Source organism: Mesitornis unicolor, unplaced genomic scaffold (assembly GCF_000695765.1).
Source record: "Mesitornis unicolor isolate BGI_N332 unplaced genomic scaffold, ASM69576v1 scaffold33660, whole genome shotgun sequence".
Classification (NCBI taxonomy): Eukaryota; Metazoa; Chordata; class Aves; order Mesitornithiformes; family Mesitornithidae; genus Mesitornis; species Mesitornis unicolor.
In genome coordinates this window covers 42,493-62,430 of record NW_010160881.1, presented here as the reverse complement: position 1 = coordinate 62,430, position 19,938 = coordinate 42,493, and the positions used below count along the sequence as shown (strand labels likewise).

Here is a 19,938-nt window from a genome sequence, read left to right as displayed (position 1 = left end):
ATATAAAGTACCGTTCTGGTGGTTTAGCCATGATGTGAAACCTCACTTTTAAAAAACTTCTCCAAGCATTTTAAGTGACAAATTTTTTAAAGTTTTTTTTACATTTGTTTAAATTTTATTGAACTATGAGACTTGAAATCATATGCAGTAGACCTTGCTTAGATTCCTGTGTGCTGCATTACATGTCCCACTTCACAGAAGACTGGAAAAGGAAAAATACACTCATGCAAGGAACGGAGAAAGATTTCTGCAAAGTCTGCAAAAAAAGCCTAAAGCCAGTAATGTTTCTGGAAAGAGGGACTGGGGAACCTTTACAGTAACAAAAGGCTGGAACACAGGAGCTGATGTGACAAATCAAATTAGAAGTTTGACTTGGTTAGCACAAATCTACTGATCCTCCCCCTTCAGACATTTTCAGGACCATTTGCAATTACCTACTCGCTCCCTATCTTTCACATGAGTAACTCCATTCAAGCTTCTCCTCAGTCTCTATAAATGGCTCCTTAAGGTTGTAATAGGATGTTTTTTGGCTGAACTACCATTATGCAAATGACAAATCTTTGTGTCTGTCTCTTGCTAACTACGCAGCTGAGACTGTACATCTTTTTTTGCTTTTCAAATGGCAAGGCAAAGTACAAATGCGAACCAAGAAGAGTAGTCTGCACTTCTCTAAAGAGACACAGTAGACATCCTGCTGGTGGGTAACAGATTTTTTTGGCAGGGCTAGGATTTTTTTTTCTCACCACTGAAAGCTTGTAACAGTACTGTGAATATTCTACTTCAGTATGAACCTTGCCACAATTATCCCTTGCTGTCTTCACACTCATTCCCTTTTAACACTGTCTTAAAACTATATGACTCGTGTCAGCAAACACTTAAAAAATAAACTGATTGCCATTTTTCTTGAGGTTTAATTCAAGGTGTCAAGTCTATGTACAGTACTGAACAAATACAGGTTCAGTAGAGATCAGTTCCTCTACAAACACTGTTTTGGCAACTAAAATCTCGTTTCCTTTAAGCTAGCAGGTATTCTCTGGAAAGAGGATAGAAAAGAAAGAGGACAAATCTGGAATGGGAACTCCCAAGATGTAACTGTATTTTCTTAAAGCAAATGCTTGTCTTCAACACAACCTATTAAGTAACTAATTCCTTATGCCATGTACACTCAGGTCTCTCTCCCATTTCAATTTTAAAAGCAATTCATCACCACTTTTAATCCCTGACTCTCAGACATGAAGCCTATTAAACTATAGGCAGGTACAATACTTGCCTTTTCACTACAGCAAAACCCAGTTCGCTTTAATTTTAACTCTCCTGTACTGGGAAACCACTTACCAGGTTGAGAGTATTCCAAGACAGATGCCAGAGTGCTGCGGATAAGACCTGTCCATTGTTTCTGAGTTTCATCAGTCCTGACTGTTGGAAGAGTAACAATAGTTTTTACCCCTTGAAGGGCTGCGCTGACTGGAGGTGGGACCTGATTATCAGCTGATTTTACTGCTGTTTCTTTCAATACTCTTGTAATCAGAAATAGGATAGTGGGTAAGATCGTCATACACCCTAAAAACAAAACCAACAACAAAACGGCATTTCTAAAGTTAATTTCAACAAGTGTCATAGATAACCTCTTTGGCTTTCCCAATATGGATATATATGGCTACGAGAAAGGAGACACCAAGATAAGTTGCAATTCAGGTAACAAGCGATATGTATTCTTCAATATTTTATCATCAAATTCATTCATCAGTATAAATGAAGTGTATCATAACACAAGTCATACAAGCACACACTTAAAGTGTTGCTGTCAATTCAGGAATGATGATTCAGCTATTAAAGATCTGCCTTATGTGGCATATGGTACATGGTATGGATCATATTGAACACATCCAGATTGTTAAACATCTTAAAACAGATCTGCATATCACTAGGGTCCTATAAAGTAAACAGCAGCAGCAAGGGGTCTGGAAATAAGTATCCAAACAAAGTTACAGCACTTTCCATGGAAGCTGGTGTGTGGTATGAGCCCCAGAAGCAAAGTAAGGAAGTTATCTGGGTGTCTTACACCCTGGACAAAAGCTGTAGCCATCTGGCTATTCTACCGAGAAGACAACACAATCCTCCTACTACACTGCTTTTCTGAAGAAATCAACACCTATCTATGTTTTGTGCAGCCAGTCCTGCAGATGCAAGTTAGGCATATTCAAGAAATATTGGTCAAGTAACACAACCTGATTTTAGACACACGGGAACTTTCTTAGATGGAGTTTCAACAACACATGTAGACTTTAAGCCCCTGTAGGACCAAAAAAAATGGTGCTATTAGGTTTAGGCATGTAATATCATCAATCCACAGCTCACTTCAGACAGTCAATTCTCTTTTCATATCTTTTCCATGCCTCCTTTCCCCACACCTGTGGAAAAGCAAATCCCGCCATCTTCCTACTTCTGGGAATGCTGTGAGGATAAATACGCTAAGTAGAATAATAAATGGCTGAAAGGGACTACTCGAGGTCATCTAGTCCAACTCCCATTTCAAAGCAGCAGTGCTTTTCTAGATCAGAGTGACCAGGATCTTGCCCAATAGAGACTGCAAGAGTCTCACATTTTAAAGAAAGAAGAAGAAATATAAAAAAACCCACTCAGTCACAGAAAACGATGAATTATCTTTGTTCAGTTTGCCTTACATCCAAAGGCTCAATTAACATAAATGTCTGTGGATGTACAGTTGCCCCCTCCCTACAGCCATCAGCTGGCTACATCTTCTGGATGAGAAAAAACCCCAACTCTAGCAGTCTCAGTAGACTAACAAGAGTTTCTGAGCTATTTTCACTGGCCGCTTGCCAAATGCCAGGAGTCATGCCTTCATGCCAGTCAACATAGAAATTGCAACCTCTTTTTGCCCATCCAACACCCCAGGGAAAAGGAAAAAAAGAAAAAAAAGGGGAAAAAAAGGGAGAAAGGAAAAAGAACCAGGAATCAAATAAAAAGAGCACAGGACTCCAAATCAGCTCAAAATCTACTGTTTTTTAAAGAGCTGTAGGACACAAATAGACTGTTTGAAGACAGCCCAGGTTGTATTCTGAGCGTGACTTTATCCAAATACGTTATTTACCATGCATTTCATTGAGGGGCCAACCTCTAAAATGTCTTCTCTATGGCAGTGGGTGAAACTTTCCAGATACCCACAAGACAACTCTTAAGCAATTTGTTCTCTGAAAAGCAAAACTCAAAGAGCACAGCTTCCCATGCAATTGTGTCCTTTACCCCTGAACTCCATTCAGTGCAATTACCCTAGTTTACACATATCCTTTGTGACAGTCTCCCTGGGCAGAAGAAAGCTCCATTTAGTTTAGAGTCACATTTGGGATGACTGACAGCCAACGGCTGCAAAACCAAGTGTATCAGAGCTGAATTGTGCTGTTTGTCCCTCAGTAGGATTCTCTTCTCATCCAGCTGTTAATTAAATTCCTGATAAGTTCATGAAAAGTATCTCCGAGATGTCTCTGTGCTTTTACAATATGATTAAAGTTGCCCGAAAGGTTTCAAAATCATTAAAAAGGGAAGGAAAAAAATAACAATAAAATCATTATGATATAGAGCTCATCTTCACAGAAAACGTGCAGCATACATGCAAACTTAAAATCAAATAATTTCCTTTAAGTTGCTCACTGTAAAAGCCTAAATTCTTAATTTATTTTAGAAACTAAAAATAATTTGCTAATAGAGGACCCTTAAAGTATCCCATGAAAATGTATTTTGCTTGCTTTTAGCATCATAAGCTCACTATGCTTCCCCTACAGTCACCACTCATATGTATTTTGGTACAATCTCTTACCTGCTGGAGAGCAGAGGGAAGGCAGGTCAGACAGTATAGTAACAGTGGCAGCCACAAGACGAGCACTTTCCTCAGAGAGGTGGGATTTGGCCACAACGTGACTTGGAGAATCTGATACTTTTGAACTCAGATGGGGCATGTGCCGTACTAGGATGAACATGAGCAATTCCATGGCTGCAAAGACTAGAGATTTTCCAGGCACAAGACCACCACGCTCACCTCCCTCTCCTAAAGCAAGAGGATTTTCTTTTTCTTCAATATCATCTTCATCTGAAAAAAGGAAAGAAATGTCTCAGGAGACAGTTAAGAAGGATCCTATACCAAAGATTACATTAAACACTCTTTAAAAGAAGTTAAAAATAAAGCAGAAAAAGTTGCTTCACAGTAAGATATGACAAACATGGCTCACGTCAACTAAATGTTTTAGTTAGAATGACTTAAAGGGATTTAAAATGCTTTGAAAGTATTGTGATTGCAACAATACTTAAAATCCATCCAAAACTAGAAAAAAGTAGTAATACTTACACAAAAATGCAGTAATCATTTTGCTTCTTTTAAAACTGATTGTAAAATTAACAGCAATGACAGCCAAATAAACAGGCATGACAATATCTTTTTAATTTAATGGCTATTAATTACATGTTCCACCCTGACAAAATCTGATTTCAGCCTAAATTGATTATGAAAGAAGAGAACAGAAAAGCATTGTAAGAGTCTATCTCTGAGTTCATGATTTCAGTGCATTCAGTTCAAAAAGTCTCTCGTTTCAATGGCAGCTTGGCCAGCTGCAGCCTTTCCTTCACCCATTAAACAGCAACAGAGATTCAGTAAGTCAAAGCTGGCCTGAACTACCCCTATGGAGCTCCTATGAATTTAAATGATTGCTAGTGTTATCACATTCACTAATTTGAAAAATGCAACTTACTGAGGCTACAGTAAACACTTCCATTAGTTTATATGAAGGAACAGAGCTTCTATTTTTAGCTGTGCTGGTTCCTCAAGTTCCAGCAAAATCCTTTCTCTGTTTTTATGTGGAAAACAGGGAAAAGCTAACAGTTTTGGGTTTGTTCTTGTTTTTTCTCAACGGTATTTTGTGCCACACTAAGATGGTAGTTTTCCTTAACAAGAAAATATTCTTTGGGTTTTACTTCACTTATTTCAGGTAAAAGAAAACACAGCAGACCTAACCTAACCAGGTATCAGGGAACTGTTTGCCAGGTTGCCACCTGGAAACTAATTTACCTGGCAAAGATGGAAACAGTACATCCAATGTGAGACTTTCAAAGAAATAGTAAAAGGATGATTGAAAGGGAGGTGTTACAAGGAACAGGTTACTAAAAGTACGTCAGAAAATAGCTTCAGACAGATGCTAATACCCTTATCAAGGATATTCTTACATAAAGTAGAGATAAACTAACAGAATATACTGATGAAAAGCCTAAGCAAAACATCAGAAGCTGAAATGTCACACCAGAAGAAGCAGAGAAAAAAGAAGGAATTAATTTCACTAAAGCTCAATAAGGGTCAAGTAGGAATAGGATTTAGGTGTATCAACTCATCAGAGAATCTCAGAAAAATTTAAGTTGACAGGGACCTCTGTAAGTCAACTTCCTGTTCAAAACTTGGAAGACAGAGCAGATTGCTCAGGGCTGGTCCAGTTTTGAATATCTCCAGGCACGGACATGTCACAGCATCCCTGGACATCTGTTCTACTGCTTCATAACTCCTGTGGTGACATATTTTTTCCTTGTATCTCACCTGGATTTCTGTAGTTGCAACTCGTATCTGTTGCCCCTTGTCCTTCTACCATATCCCTTTCAGAAGGGTCTGGATTCGTCTTCTCCTTAAGTCCTCTTTAAGAAGGGGGATTACTATTCTATCTCATCTTTACCCTCTCTTCTGCAAACTAAACATCTCTCTCAGCCTCTCCTCGTGTATCTCACCTCCCTAAGCAGCTTAATGGTCCTCCACCAGACTTCTTTCAGCATGTCAACCTCTCTCTTATTCAGGATAAAGGGGAAGGGTGAAGAACACTAGACACTGCTCCAGATGCAACTTCACAAGCTCAAGTTGAAAGGAAAATCATATCCCTTAATCCACTGGTCATGCTTTTTCTAATGCACCCAATAACAGCCTTCAACATTACATAGGCACACCACAGATTCACATTCAACTAATTATCTAGCAAATCTGGTACCCAGTCTGTCAGTTCCCCAGCCTATACCAAGGCACAGGGTTATTCCATCGCAAATGCAGGATTTTTCATTTGTCTTTGCTGACCTTCAGCAAGTTCTCAGTCCTGCAGCTTGAGATTCCCCTGAAAGGCAGCACTGCCCTTCAGTGTATTCACCATTTGCACAATTTGGTATCATCCACAGATTTCCTGAGTGCATTCTGTCCTATCATCCAGGTTGTCAGTGTTTAACAGCAGCAGACCCAATATTGAACCCCAAGGAACATCAGTTGCAACCAGCTGCCAGTTAGACATCAAACACCAAACTCCATTAAAGCACAGCAGTCCAGCCAGTTATTCTCCTACTTTTCATTCAACATCTCTCCAATTTAACAATGATACTATGGGGTACTGGGTCAAAAGCCTTGCAAAATATCCACTGCTCCCACCACTAGCTTCATCCAAAGTTAGTTATTTCACCACAGAAGGTGATTAGGCATTATTTGTCCTTGGTAAGCCTGTGCTCACTATTTCAAATCACATTCTTCTACTTCATGTACTCAGAAGTGGTTTCCAAGAGAATTTACTCCAAAACCTTTTAACACACACAGTAGGCTTATTGGCACACAGTATCCCAAAACTCTCCTCACGTCTTCACTTATTGACTACTTTTTGTCACTCATTGGAAAAGTATCTTGAGCACCACAGCTTTTCAAAGATTACTTCAACAGCCTCAGCGTGTCATCAGCCAGCTCCCTCAGATGCATCCCATCTGGTCCCAGGGCATGTCCAGCTTTTACCTACATGGTCTCTAACCTGATGCTCATCTACTGTAGGTAGCAATTCTCTCCCCTAAACTTGCTCACTAGACAGAGACACAGGAGGACTAAGCAGAGAACAGTGCCTCAGATTTTTCCCTGATGTGTTTTGACATTAGATCACCCAATCCATTCAGCAGCAGGTCGAAATTTCCTTGGTCTTTTTGCTGCCAACATATCTATAAAAGCACATCTTGTCACACTTGACATTCATCACCAGTCTCAGCTTCAGTCAAATTGTGGCTTTCCTAATTTCATTCCTCAATACCTGACATTTTGAGTAGTCTTCCTGGGCAGTTTGCCCCCACTTCCACCATCCAGCCACTCCCTTGTCACATTTGAGCTCAGTCAGAAGTTCCCATTCAGCCAATTCAGCATCCTGCCATGCTTGTTTGGCACCCTGTATTTTAGGATGAGCTAGTTTTTGTCACTGAAGACAAACCATCTCTCTTTCCTTTGCCCTTCTGAGAAGCTTACCACAAGATCTCATTTGCAAGCTCCTCGCACAAGCCCAAGTCTGCTAAGTCAGGCCAAAGCTTTTGCTCTGCTACTTGCTTTCTTAATTTCCCTCAGCTTCAGACTGTTAACATCCTGCAGTGTTGCCCTTCCAGCAGGTATGGATTGTAAAAGTCTCTCATGAGATTCCCATAGCTTGTGATTAGAAGCCTTCTTCAAGTTGGTTTAATACAGCTTCACCCACCTCCTCTTCTTGATTAGGCAGTCTGTGGCAAACAAGGATAGAGTTCTTGACTGGTATCACTCTTCACTTCCTCTTAGTGGTATCAGTTCTTACCTGTCAAAGAGGGACAGCTGCCCCAGACACCTACCCTGATAGCTTGTTCCTTTTCACATCTTGCCAGGTGTCTAGTGTTCCCCATCTGCATGTCTGGAGATACAGCCTTTTGTTGCTGGAAGTCGCAACTGTGCAGCCTCCACTTCCGTGGGAGTCACATCCTCCAGGGCCATATTCCAGCACAGCCTGTGGCTGTTCCTCCTTCTGTGGCACATGGGGCTTGGGCTCCTGCACCTGCAGGATCTCTGTGAAGAACGTCATTCTTCCATTTCCCTTTCCTGACACCACACAGTCTGCTCACCTTCACATCTCACAGAGGAGACCAATGTCACCTCCAGCCCTGGCTGCACAGACAAGCACTTGGAGGACAGTCACATTGGGACTTTCATCTGAATTTCAAACCAGGTCATTAGACCTCTGATGTGCCAGAGATGATTGTTCTTCAGTCAGCAGACTGTGTCTTGCTGTATGTCACTGTCATCATTATGCTGATGTGAGCAGTCTTGCACAGTCTTGAGAAGCACTTCTGGGCTGTATGAGCATGTCTTTCCATGCCAACTGTCTTGCTCCTGTTTGCACACTCTGTTCCCAAAGCTCCTAGCTGCTGACACGCCCTGAATGTCAGTGAAGTAAGAACCCAGATGCAAGTCTGCTCCACTTTCTGGCAAGATTTCCTTCCTGGCAGGCAACTTTTCACATTGGTTCCAGTAGCAGTTCACTCACCTCGTGAATGCCAGTTGTGCCAAGGACACACCACCAAGACTCTACACTGGGGGCTAAACCATTAAACTTCAGGAAAAAAGGTAAATTAAGTGCTAGAAGGCAGTCAATAGAGAAACATTAATGAAACTGAGCAAGGTATTAGTAAGACCTTAAGTGGTGTGCTGGGTATAATTTTCATCACTGATATTCCAGAAAAATGAATGAAAACCATGAAAACTGCTAGTATGATCAGAGAAAGAAAACCCACATCTTACAAGAGTTAAGAAATCAGCAGGTAAGATTACAAATACATCAAAAATATATGTGGAAAACACAGCATTTTTCATCCTCACTTTAACCATACTCTAATGTACTTGAGCTCCTTTCTCAATATGAAAACCTGTTGCTAATTTACTCTGCAAAGGAAGCTGTGTTTTCAAAATCTTACTTAGGGTGTTCCTTTTTTCCTGCAAATAATCTTGAGCTGCTCTTACTATCTGCTGGACAACTCCTGTAACCAGTAGCTGGACTGAAGGAGGATCCCAGGTCAGAAGGAGTCGGTGAAGCACACTCAAAAGCTCAACACCAAGAAGCTACAGTAAGACAAAATACATATTAAAAAATTAATTAGGACTTAACAGTTCCTAATTGTTATGTCATTTGCTTACGATGAGCAAATGCTCTTCTCATGCAAAAATAATTACAGCTTTTGTAATTGTGACAGATGAAAGACCAAGACCTAGAAAAAGCTGATTGTTACAACGTGCTCATACAGTACCTGATCCTCTGCAATATGGATCCTGGCACAAGGGGAATCCAATAAAGTGTGAAGTGCTTGTAAACAAGATGTAACATGCTCAACAGGCTCTTCAGGTCGTGGGGAACACAGAAACTGTATACTAACACCTGAAAAGAGCAAGAATTAAAAAGAATGTTCACGTCATCATAAAACCAAGTTTTCATTTTTAAAATTTCTTTGTATGTATAGCAGGTTCTTAGCAACTTCAGAAAGATACATGTTTTTCTCAATTCTTCTTCCCTTAAAGAAAAATAGTTTATGGATTGTATTCACTTTCTGTTCTGCATCATGTCTTCCCCAAAATTTGGCACGAAATATAAAAAGTGACAGCAAGAATCTTAGATTACTGAATGGAAATCCACACTTCGTTCTACAGATCTGTAAGTCAGACTTCTGAATCCTTCAATTGTAAACTGAGTTTTATTTTATTGAACTCTCTTAAATGTAAAGACAAATGAGATTAATTTAAGCCTCAAAAATTATGCAATATTCATATTATACACATGGCACTTAATTCTGGTTTTAAATATCTCTATATCTCAGCAAACTGTTGGTATTCCTCAGAATATGTGATCACATCCACCTATTAAAGCTGTTGGATAGCAACAAAGAAAACAGTAAGCACAACTCACAGATGAAAAACTGATGCAGAAGCTACTCCATGTGACTTGCCAAATATCAGTCTCTACTTAACTATGTTTCTATGAGGGTATGTATTTTAATTAACCTTAGAGCTTTTGTGTCTTTGATGCATAACATTTTGTATCATCTGAATTATATTACACCATAGAACAGTTCCTACTCATTTTATTCAATTACACAAATAAATTAAATATACAACTTGTCTATAAAAATCACAGTAATCACAACAAATATTCTGGTAAAGCCATAAAGAAAAAAAAGAGGCAGACAGATGCCGAGAGAAGGAAACAGATATTTTGAAACATTACTCTCCAGACGTAATGCATTTTAAACTTCACAGTTTTCAAGAAAATTATCTTTCCTTATTCCCATACCATTTTATACCATAATGTGCTGGTACTTAACTCTAAACTTGTAACTCTTACCCAAAATTAAGTGCATTCGATCTTTGTTTATCTCTGGCAAAGATTTAATGGTAGGTGGAGTTCCAGGTGTCTGGTTTATCATAATGGGTGTAGCACGTTTCTGTGAATTGGGCTTTGCTGCAGCAGTCTCTTCTGTTGACTCTGAAGCATTAAATCCTGTACTGTTTAGCCAAAGGGCCACTGCATGTAGTATGGGAGCCCAGGAGTTTCGGTAATGCAGTCTAGCTGTATCAATTGTTTCTGGAGTGTAAAATGCTCCCCCTGTTAAATTAGCAAAGCAAAGGTAAATTCTGAAATTCTCTGCAAATTATAGACAAAAAGCACATACTCTAAATTTATTACTTTATTTACTCTAAGTGTATTTGATCATGTACATATTCAGATGTAATCCTTGTTAGTGACAATGCATCCTGATTCTCCTTGTGAAGAAGCAACATCAGTACCTCTGGTAAGAAATTGCAAAGGCCATGTTGGAACAGTAAGCCGACAACAAGAAAGGCAGACAAAGTCATCAGATCTTGCAGCATTTTTCATACAGAACACTCATAATGCAGTAAAATATTGTAAGACAGTATCCACTTTAATCTCAAGGGCTATCTTACAGCAAACATCTTTTTGTATCTGATATCAAAGTATTAGAGGTGTAGAAATATTCTTAATTAAGAATAATTCTTAATGATTTTAATGATCTCTGTGATTCAGATGGATTTCCTTCATTGCAGACTGAAGGAAAAAAAAGCTCACTCAAAACTTCAAACGCACATTCCTATTACACATAGGTAGAAATTTATCACTTGCATAAAACACATGCATGCGAAAGAATTTACAGTATAATTTTAAAGTCTCAGCCTAAAGAGGTTTTTTCTGTTTTTCACAACAACAAAAAGAAATTCCAGTGCTTACCATCTGGTGGAAGCTGCGTAGCAAATTCAGCTGGCAAAGTTAAGAGAGCATAATCTTTCAGTGCAGCTAACCAGAGACGGCTAAGCGCAGGCAGCTCAGGCTGTACAAGTGTTATCAAACTGTCTGGTGGCAACTCGTCTATAGTACCAAAATCATCCTCATCCTCCTCTGTGCTCTTTAAAACATGCTTTGGTTTGGTCTCTGCTTCTTTCTTAATTTTCATGGCAACAACATACACCTGCAAGAAAAACAGATATGAAAGTACATGCTGTAAAATCCTGAAAAGAAAAAAAAGCAGCCGCTTTTCCCATGTTAAATTAACAGATTCCATACACAAATGACTCACTGGAAAATGACTAAGGAAGAGAGACTTGGATAAAATTACCTTTTCTTTAAATACTTTTTCTTTTATTTCGACCAGTATATAACATTTAGGGGCATAAATGGCACTTTCCTAAAACAATCTGGCTACACATTTTTCCTAAAAAAGTGTCAATTACTGCTGCTCTACACTGGCTTTAAATGTGTTACATGAATACAAGAATATTTACATGTTTGTCTCTGATAGAGGCTAAGAGAGGATAAAAGGATTTTCAAAAACTTACTAAAGTATAGGGCTAAGCAGAAATATCAGAAAAATACAGTAAAAATAAGCACTTTCAGAAACAAATAGAAATAGGTGTCCTTGCACAACAGATGCTTCATATTAAAGTTGAAAATTACAGTATGGGGTGATTAATATTACACAGTTGAAATGTTAATACTTTCCTTTGTAATTTCAAAAGTAGATTCCAAGAAAATGTAATGAAAAAATCCCAAACCACTACACTAAAAGAAACCAAAGTACTATTTGTGTAATTATATGTAGAGCTCTATAGCATGCAAGTAACATTTCAAGAAGCAAGGCAATGTAAGTAGTGCTAACTCTGTCTTTTGTAAGTAGTTGAAGATTTCTGGTATTCCAGTCATTCCCCAATAATATCTACATTAAGCTTGTAATTTATCAGGAACACTTTGAGAAAATTCTTGGTAGTTTACTGTAATATTTTACCAGAATATACTTTAAGGGTGTTTGTGTTACGAGTTGGTTTGTTTGTTTGTTTGGGGTTTTTTTTTAAACTTTAAAAGCAATAAGATGGAAAGAACAATCAGAATTTGATAGGGTATAAGGGTATACTTTAATACAGAAAAGCACAGTAAAACAAAGAACAATCAAGCATCATGGTAAATACAGATTGACAGAATGGCAGAAAAAGGAACAGAGAAAGAGGAAAGATGAAAACATCTCAGGAGTGGAACTGCAAGAGGTAAGGAGGAGGGCAGGTGCGAAGCTCATGATGAATAGTCAGTAAGGTGTGAGGCTGCTATTACACTGCAAAATCTTTTTCAAACTTTAAAGATGTCATGGTCAATGTTTACCTCAGCCCATGCTTTCAGAACCGCAAGTTTTTCCATAGTGGTAGCACTCTCTCGGTAAAGCTGGCTAGAAGATCCCTTTCCTGCTTGTACTTTATCCAGAGAAGAGACAAGAAGGTTGTGAACTCGGCGGAGGTCATTCAGATCACTTACAACCCCACTTCCTATCCAAGTGCTACATACCTGGATAACAAAGTTTAGAATCATTCTAAACTAGGGGAAAAAGTCAATTACCTTATAAACAAAAAAAAATAATCTGTAAGAAAACAAAACCCAAAACAACCACCATAAGAAAGATTAGCAGCTCTCCTGCTTAATATCAAAAAATCCAAGGTTTTCCTTTTTTCTCCCCACCCATGATAACAGAATTGCTTAGGTAAGCGGTTACAGCTGCTGTATTTGCAAAGCATACTACAACGGAACTTAACAGATACATGGAAGAACACTTAAAATAGTTTTTTAATCGTTCATAGATAGGCAATAACATGTTCAATAATATGTTCTGTTTCCAAGCGTCTGGTCAAATCATTCAAGTAATGGGTCCTTGCATTCACTGCGAATGCAATCAATAAAAGTAAATCTTTAGAAACCCACTCCTCTCAAATTATATATGAAGGCTCCATACTAATGATAAGATTATTAACAAGAAAACACCAAGAAAAGAGTGAGATAAAAATCTTTAAACAACTAGGCTTTGATCTGGAACCAACAGTACTGCATTCTGAACAATCAATACCAGACATGGTGGACTAACAGTTGGGTGTCTCCTCACTTTTCTTTTCTTTTGAATTAAATAGGTACTTAAAATCCAAACATGATACAGATCAGCTGCCCCTGTCTAGTGCTATATGTCTGCATTCATCCTCTGAAACACATTCACATCCAGACATAACACAGGCAACAGAAGAATTCTGGAGCTGGATTTTCACTGAAAGGTTGTTACTATGACTGTAATGAGAATGTTCATTTTCGAAAATATAAAACTGTATAAATTTAAATGGAAGTTTAGTGTTTAAGGGTAAATTATCAGTAAACAGCATTTGATTAGACTAAAAAGCATCTCAAAAATACATTACTACTGGTCTCATTAAGCAAGGGGTTTTTTTTGTTTGTTTGTTTTGTTTTTTCCCCTCCCCTTTTAGGAACAAATGCAGAACTGTCATGGAGACAGTTAGTTTCAGAAAGATGAAATATTTTCTGATGTCACTCCCAAAAAGGACTTTTGCACTTCTGAGGAACAAAAAGATATCACCAGAAGAATAAAGAAAAAACATCACCGCTTAGGTTTACAGAATTTTCCATCCATTTGCTACTACTTCACTTCTACATCTTTCTTCCAAAAAGAGGAAAAATCAGTTTGGCTTATACTGTCTGAACAATTTTCTCTGTACCTGGCAGGCCTTTGCTGTTATATCAGATGGTGTATCTTGGGAAAAAGCTGGCCTCAGAGCAGCTCCAACCTGTCAATAGAAAGAAAAATTAAAAATCCAACTAAAATAGTGACACAACATTTTTCATCTTGTGTTAAGGCTCAAGCACACGTACAAAACAAGACTGCCAATTCTGGCATTATAGTTACATTCTAACTTATCCTTATTGTCTAGCAGACATTTGCAACAACAACAAAAAAGTCCTAAACTGGTATTTTTCCTGCTTGCCTATTGCCTTTTTAAGCCTCAACTACCTTTGTCAAATACGTGGTATTATCTTTCTTCTGTTAATGAGTATCCTTTCAATCGTGAAAGCATTGCAGGTCCAATTTATGCTAAGGCTCAACAAGCCACTGACTTTTTGATGTCCTAAGGAGTAACGATGTGAAATCAAATGTTTATGGTTGGATTTGCATCAAGTTCCCAAAATGACAAATATTGACAAAAACAAGCCTTTTAGGAAGTTGTTATAAGGCAGCATTTCTCAGAAACAAAAGGAACCAAGTCAGAGACAGAAGCAATGGTTACAGCACTGCAGAAGGAAGGAAAAGGCAGGAAGTGAAAAGCGTGAAAGCCTGCCTTTAAAAAGTATTTGCAAAGATCTTGAAGACACAGTGAAGACAAAAGAGGTGAACGAGTTAAGCTATGCAACAAAATAAAGCAATAATACTCTAAGATAAATCTTCAGCTGCCCACTTCCCATTCCTATACTTTTGTAGTTTTCATTTAAACAGAAGTATATTCATTAATTCCCAAGAAAACAGATTTATTAGATTCAATCTAGAACTAAATCAGCGTTATTTTCCAATTCCTAATTCTACAAATCAAATGCCACTCTTGCCAAAAATTAAATGTAACTTATAACATTTGGCTTTCAAGAATCAATAGCTACTGAATTTTTAAATATTGTCAGCTACTAAATTACAATAAATAGGAAGAGTTACAAAAATAACTTCTGAAGAGGTAAACAAAACTCTCTTCAGTACATTTTCAGACAAAAATCTCTTTACAGGTCGTTTGAAGTTACAAAATGTTCTCAAAACTAATAGTGGCATATTGGCATAAATATACAATTTCCTGAACTTATAAAGGAGGTCTCACATTAGCCTGATACTGCTCCAGTATCACATGGCCTGGAAACTCTGGCTCAGGAACCGATGCAAATTTCTTGATAATGTCTTCAAGAGCTTGAAGACCCGCCATTCGTAACTGGTTGCTGTGATCAGTCGCAGCCATGAATGCCATTCGAATAAGGTCAGAGAGATGGAGTACTAAGAAGTCATCTTGGAACAAAACAGAAAGAACTATTTAGTAACTTAAAAGATAGCTAACATGACAGATATTTGTAACATTTTCCTCATTGACAAATTTTTTCCTATTCTTTTTCAAAGATCCACATTTAGGATATGGAAGAAGGCAGAAAAGAATGTAACCTATTTTTCTTCCTGGTTTTCTCCTCCCTTAAAGTGATACAAAGGCTTCTATTTCCAAGACTTAATAATTTAATCATAAATTTGAAACAAAGTGAAATACAGGATATACAAAAGTTGCATTCAATAGAGTACATAAATGTGGCTGAGTAACTCAGAAAATATTAGAACATTTAGTAAAGCTAATTCTAGTGATCTCCCCAACCCCATAAAAAGTCAAGGCAATTCCTGTTCGAGTCCTATGCTTATAGTGACCTCTGCTGATAAAGGAAAACCTCGTCAAGTTTAAACACCTAAAAGCTGAGTATGTGCCTCTAGTTCTGCTCCCAAAAGCTACATCCAAGGCTGTAAGTAAGCAGCAGACAACATGCAGAAAGACCAGTACATAACTCTACATATTTTCAAGACTGAAGGTAAATAAGAAAAGTTCATTTTGTAGCTGAAACTTTTCAGAAACATATCAGTAAAGAAAGACTGGAGATCACTTAAAAACTACAAAGTAGTAAAGTCTGCACTTACTTTTCAGACCATCACAGATGTTAGTAAAATTTAAATATTCTGGAAGTTGAGGTTGGGGCTGAGGGGAGGGAGGTTTGAAGTTTGCTGAGATTTTCTTTTTATGATACCAAATACATCGAGTTCACTTTAAATACATTCTCAGGATTATTATATGCAATCCTCTGCAAGATCCTATAAGCAGCAGTTATTTCATGATCTCTATTAATACAATGCCACCTCAAAAAAAACTTTCCCAAAACTCCTCCCTCTTAAGTCTTCAGTGACCTCAGCTCAAATCAAGTCAGAAACAAGATTTTCACAAAACCAAGGCACAGAGCTGGAGTCAGACTGCATCAAAGCAGCACAAGCAAAGACTCAATAAATCTCCGTACCACAGCAGACACCCTCAACAACAAACACACTAAAGTCCCTCAATCCCATGCATTCTAGGATGCTCATGATATTCATACTACATACACCAAGTCCTCATGAGCGCTACATGGGTGAAAGTAAACATTCAGTGCGCCCCAGAACCAATACGCATGAACAATTCAAGGAAAGACACTTCCCACTATCTGTTAGAAAAATGTTTCTTCACAAAACAACTATATCATCTCTGATCTCTCAGTTTTGATCCTCTAACTCATAAACTTATCTTCAAAAATAATGGATTTTATAAAACAGCTGGGAACATGTCTCCTTGTAACTTCATCCCACAACCCCTCTCTCTTCAACCATTGCCACAGCAATAATTACCTGGCCTTATCTACATTTTCTTTCATAGAAGCATAGAATGTATTGGGTTGGAAGGGACCTTTAAAGATCATCTAGTCAAACCCCCCCCCTGCAGGAAGCAGGGACAATGTTACTAGATCAGGTTGCTCAGAGCCCCATCAAGCCTGACCTTGACTATCTCCAGGGATGAGGCCTCCACCACTTCTCTGGGCAACCTGTTCCAGTGATCTACCACCTTCATGTTGAAAAACTTTTTCCTAATATCCAACTGAAACCTACACTTCTCTAGTTTAAAACCATTACCCCTTGTCCTACTGCTACATGCCCTAGTGAACAGCTCTTCCCCAGACTTCTTTTAGGCACCTTTCAGGTATTGGAAGGTCACTATAAGGTTCCCCTGGAGCCTTCTCTTCTTCAGGCTGAACAACCCCAACTCTCTCAGCCTATCTTCATAGGAGAGGTGCTCCAGCCCTTTGATCATCTTTGTGGCCCTCCTCTGCACACACTCCAGCAGTTCAGTGTCCTTTCCTAGCATCCCTTCAGCCTGGAGATGCTAAAATAATATCTGAAGTATAATTCTTTGCTGTCATTACATTAAACTCAGAAACTGTTCCCAGTTCACCCCAAGCTAGAAGTTTACTGCTTCTATTTCAGACTGGAGAAAAGATTTGCAAATCTAAGGGTATTTGTCCAAACAGATCAGTCTGTCAGAATTTGTATCTTCCAGAAAGCCTCATTCTTTGTGTTCACAGTATGGTAACTACAGTGGTTATACAACTAGAGTTTTACTGACTTTTGCTGGCAATCTTCTTTTTTCTGAACCACTTAAATGAAAGGATAACTGCTTATATTTTTTTCTTGGTTGTATAATCCTAAGCTGTAAAGAGGTGCCAAAAATTAAAAAAATAAAAAATTAAAAATTAAAAATGAAAACCAAACCAAAACGTGGACGTTCTGTAATTACTTTTTGGGTTTTTAAGTCTGGCTGAACGAGCCAGTGCCAGATCAAAGTGTGCTTTGTTCGCATTCTCACACAGCATGATAACTCGGCACAGACAGTCTGCGGCAAACACACGAGTTGCCCAACGAGGTGCTACTGAAGGCTTGGATTTATCCTCTTCACCCAAAGTGGTAAACATTGTATCATCGTCCATCTCATCCTTCTTCTCCGATTCCTCATCCTTCCCTCCTCCTAAGGGAGCAGCAGTGCTCATGTCTACAACAGAGAACAATTAGGAAAAAAAAAATCCCACTGTTACAATCCGCAGAAGACAGAGAAGGACATACTCAAGCCTCTCCTTACACTCAAGATTGAGACTAATTCTTCTGTTGAAACATGTGAAAAATGGAAAATGGCACAGGAATATCAGTAAAAGGAATGGTTTTCACCTCTAATCTGGGCTACTATACTACCCTTTATTTAGCTTAGATTCCAGTAACAGATACCAACTATAGCTGAATCTCATATTTAAACTTCTCAACATTAAAAATTAACCTATTCAATTGCCAATAAACAGGGTAAGGAGATTACCAGGCCCAGAACTAAAGATCAGCTTGGCTTTGAACTATTCTGTTCCTGTTTCAAGTAAAAGCTAGAGGGCACGTTAAACTGAAACAGAACTACAAAGTTCCATGCCATGGGACAGATCTACAGCCAAGCAGGCAGTTTATGGCACCCACAAATGTGCTTAGCATTCAAAAATCTTATTTTCTGTAAGTATTGCTGTGGAACTTAATTTCAGAAAATAAAATTACTTCAAGGATCACATTAAAAAAACTAAATCCAAACAGCGACAAAAAAGCAAAACATCTATATACACTTCTACTATTCAGAAAAGAGAACAAAAAATCTCAGTGACAAGGTCTAAATTAGCAAAATGCCAAGATACTGACAAAAATTACTCTGGCAATAATTAGAGGAGAACGATAAGAAATTATTGCAAGGGTAACCACCTCAACCAAGGCATGCTTCTTAAGAAGTTTAAACTTAAGCAGCTGAAGAGCCAAGAGAGCCAAGCTAAAGAGAGAAAGAAGCTATGGCAAGTCAAACATGGATGAAGCCAATTCACTACAAGAATGTTGTGAGAACGCATCAAGGACCTTATGTGGCTGACTTATAAATCTCTGCTTAAAAAACAAATCATATGTCAGCTAATTGGATCAAAGGAGTTTAATAAGCCAGCAACTTCATTTTGAAGTATAACTGGTAGAAATTTATTTAAGTATGGTTCTCTTAGAGACTATTTCACCTACTAAGAAACAAACAAAAGATTGGACAATCATGTTAAAACCTTTAAAACCTGTCCCACATGAAATAAGAAAAAGACATGCCAACTTCAAATTCAGGAAAACCAAGTCTCTCTCACTAGGCCGGTATGTGATAACTACATTGCATTAAGAAATCACTGGTAGCATTACTCATCAGTAAATGTCAAGCTGGCAGCATTTAGGAAGAGCTTCAGGATGAACACATAGTATGCCAATAAACAAGTATAAATGCAAGGGAAACAAGCAGAATCTGCGTCACAACCATCCTACAAGCTGAAAAAACAGGAATAAGGTCTCAAAGGACAAGATCTGTGCAAACAAGTCCGCAAAGCTGAACAATAAGCAAAAGTTTCATCACCATGGTAACCCGTCATCACATCAGTAACTCACAAAACCTCATAAAAGCAAGCTCAGAGTGTTTACGGCACTCTTCCTTCTGCAATGGTCCTGATGTATAAAGGCTAAAAAGAATTGGTCTGCTTTCACTAAGATACTGAAATGTCACAGTAATAATTAATCACACTGCTTCTCTGCTGGAAATCCTACTTTAAGGCAGCTAACTTTTTAATCTTCAAAGCAATGCTCTGAAACTTAACATAACATTGATTTCTTCTTTCTAAGGAAGTTCTAATGCACTATAAGCAATGTTCTTTATATGATATAAGTTATGTCTTAACTAGGATAAAAGACAAGCTCCAAACAAATATTGCCAGAAGATGCTAATACCAAGGGCACGCTGTCATTTATGCGAACACTACAGAACACTCACCACTGGAAGCTGCAAGGACATCCTTACAAAGCATTAGCCAGTGAGAAAGGTTTTCTACTGCCAGCGATGAAAGCATGTGTCCCAGAGTATCGTGGATATCTGAGCACAACTTCCGATCAGTCTCCCGATCCAACATTCCAAAAAGGACACCTTCAAGGCCTGTCTCCGTTATATTAACTCCCTGATGCCGGGAATGAGCATCTCGTCGAGAACCAGCTCCTGGTGCAAAAGGATTAGTATCTGCAAAAGGATAATGAGAGATCTTTTCTGAATGCAGTAACTCAATTTTAAAATTTAGAATA

At 38.3% G+C, this 19,938-nt stretch overlaps 1 protein-coding gene across 1 annotated transcript in view; it reads right to left on the bottom strand.

Annotated features, from left to right (window-relative positions):
* Window positions 1-1,335: 1,335 nt before the first annotated feature.
* The window catches only part of HEATR5B (HEAT repeat containing 5B), a gene marked incomplete at its 3' end in the record, with an annotated part of 45,901 nt that continues 27,298 nt past the window's right edge, over window positions 1,336-19,938 (bottom strand). Inside the window, 11 exon segments of the mRNA XM_010191352.1 lie at window positions 1,336-1,560; window positions 3,836-4,105; window positions 8,770-8,914; window positions 9,100-9,227; window positions 10,188-10,448; window positions 11,091-11,328; window positions 12,510-12,689; window positions 13,898-13,966; window positions 15,038-15,219; window positions 17,564-17,815; window positions 19,637-19,876. Of these exon segments, the coding sequence (XP_010189654.1) occupies window positions 1,336-1,560; window positions 3,836-4,105; window positions 8,770-8,914; window positions 9,100-9,227; window positions 10,188-10,448; window positions 11,091-11,328; window positions 12,510-12,689; window positions 13,898-13,966; window positions 15,038-15,219; window positions 17,564-17,815; window positions 19,637-19,876 (2,190 nt within the window).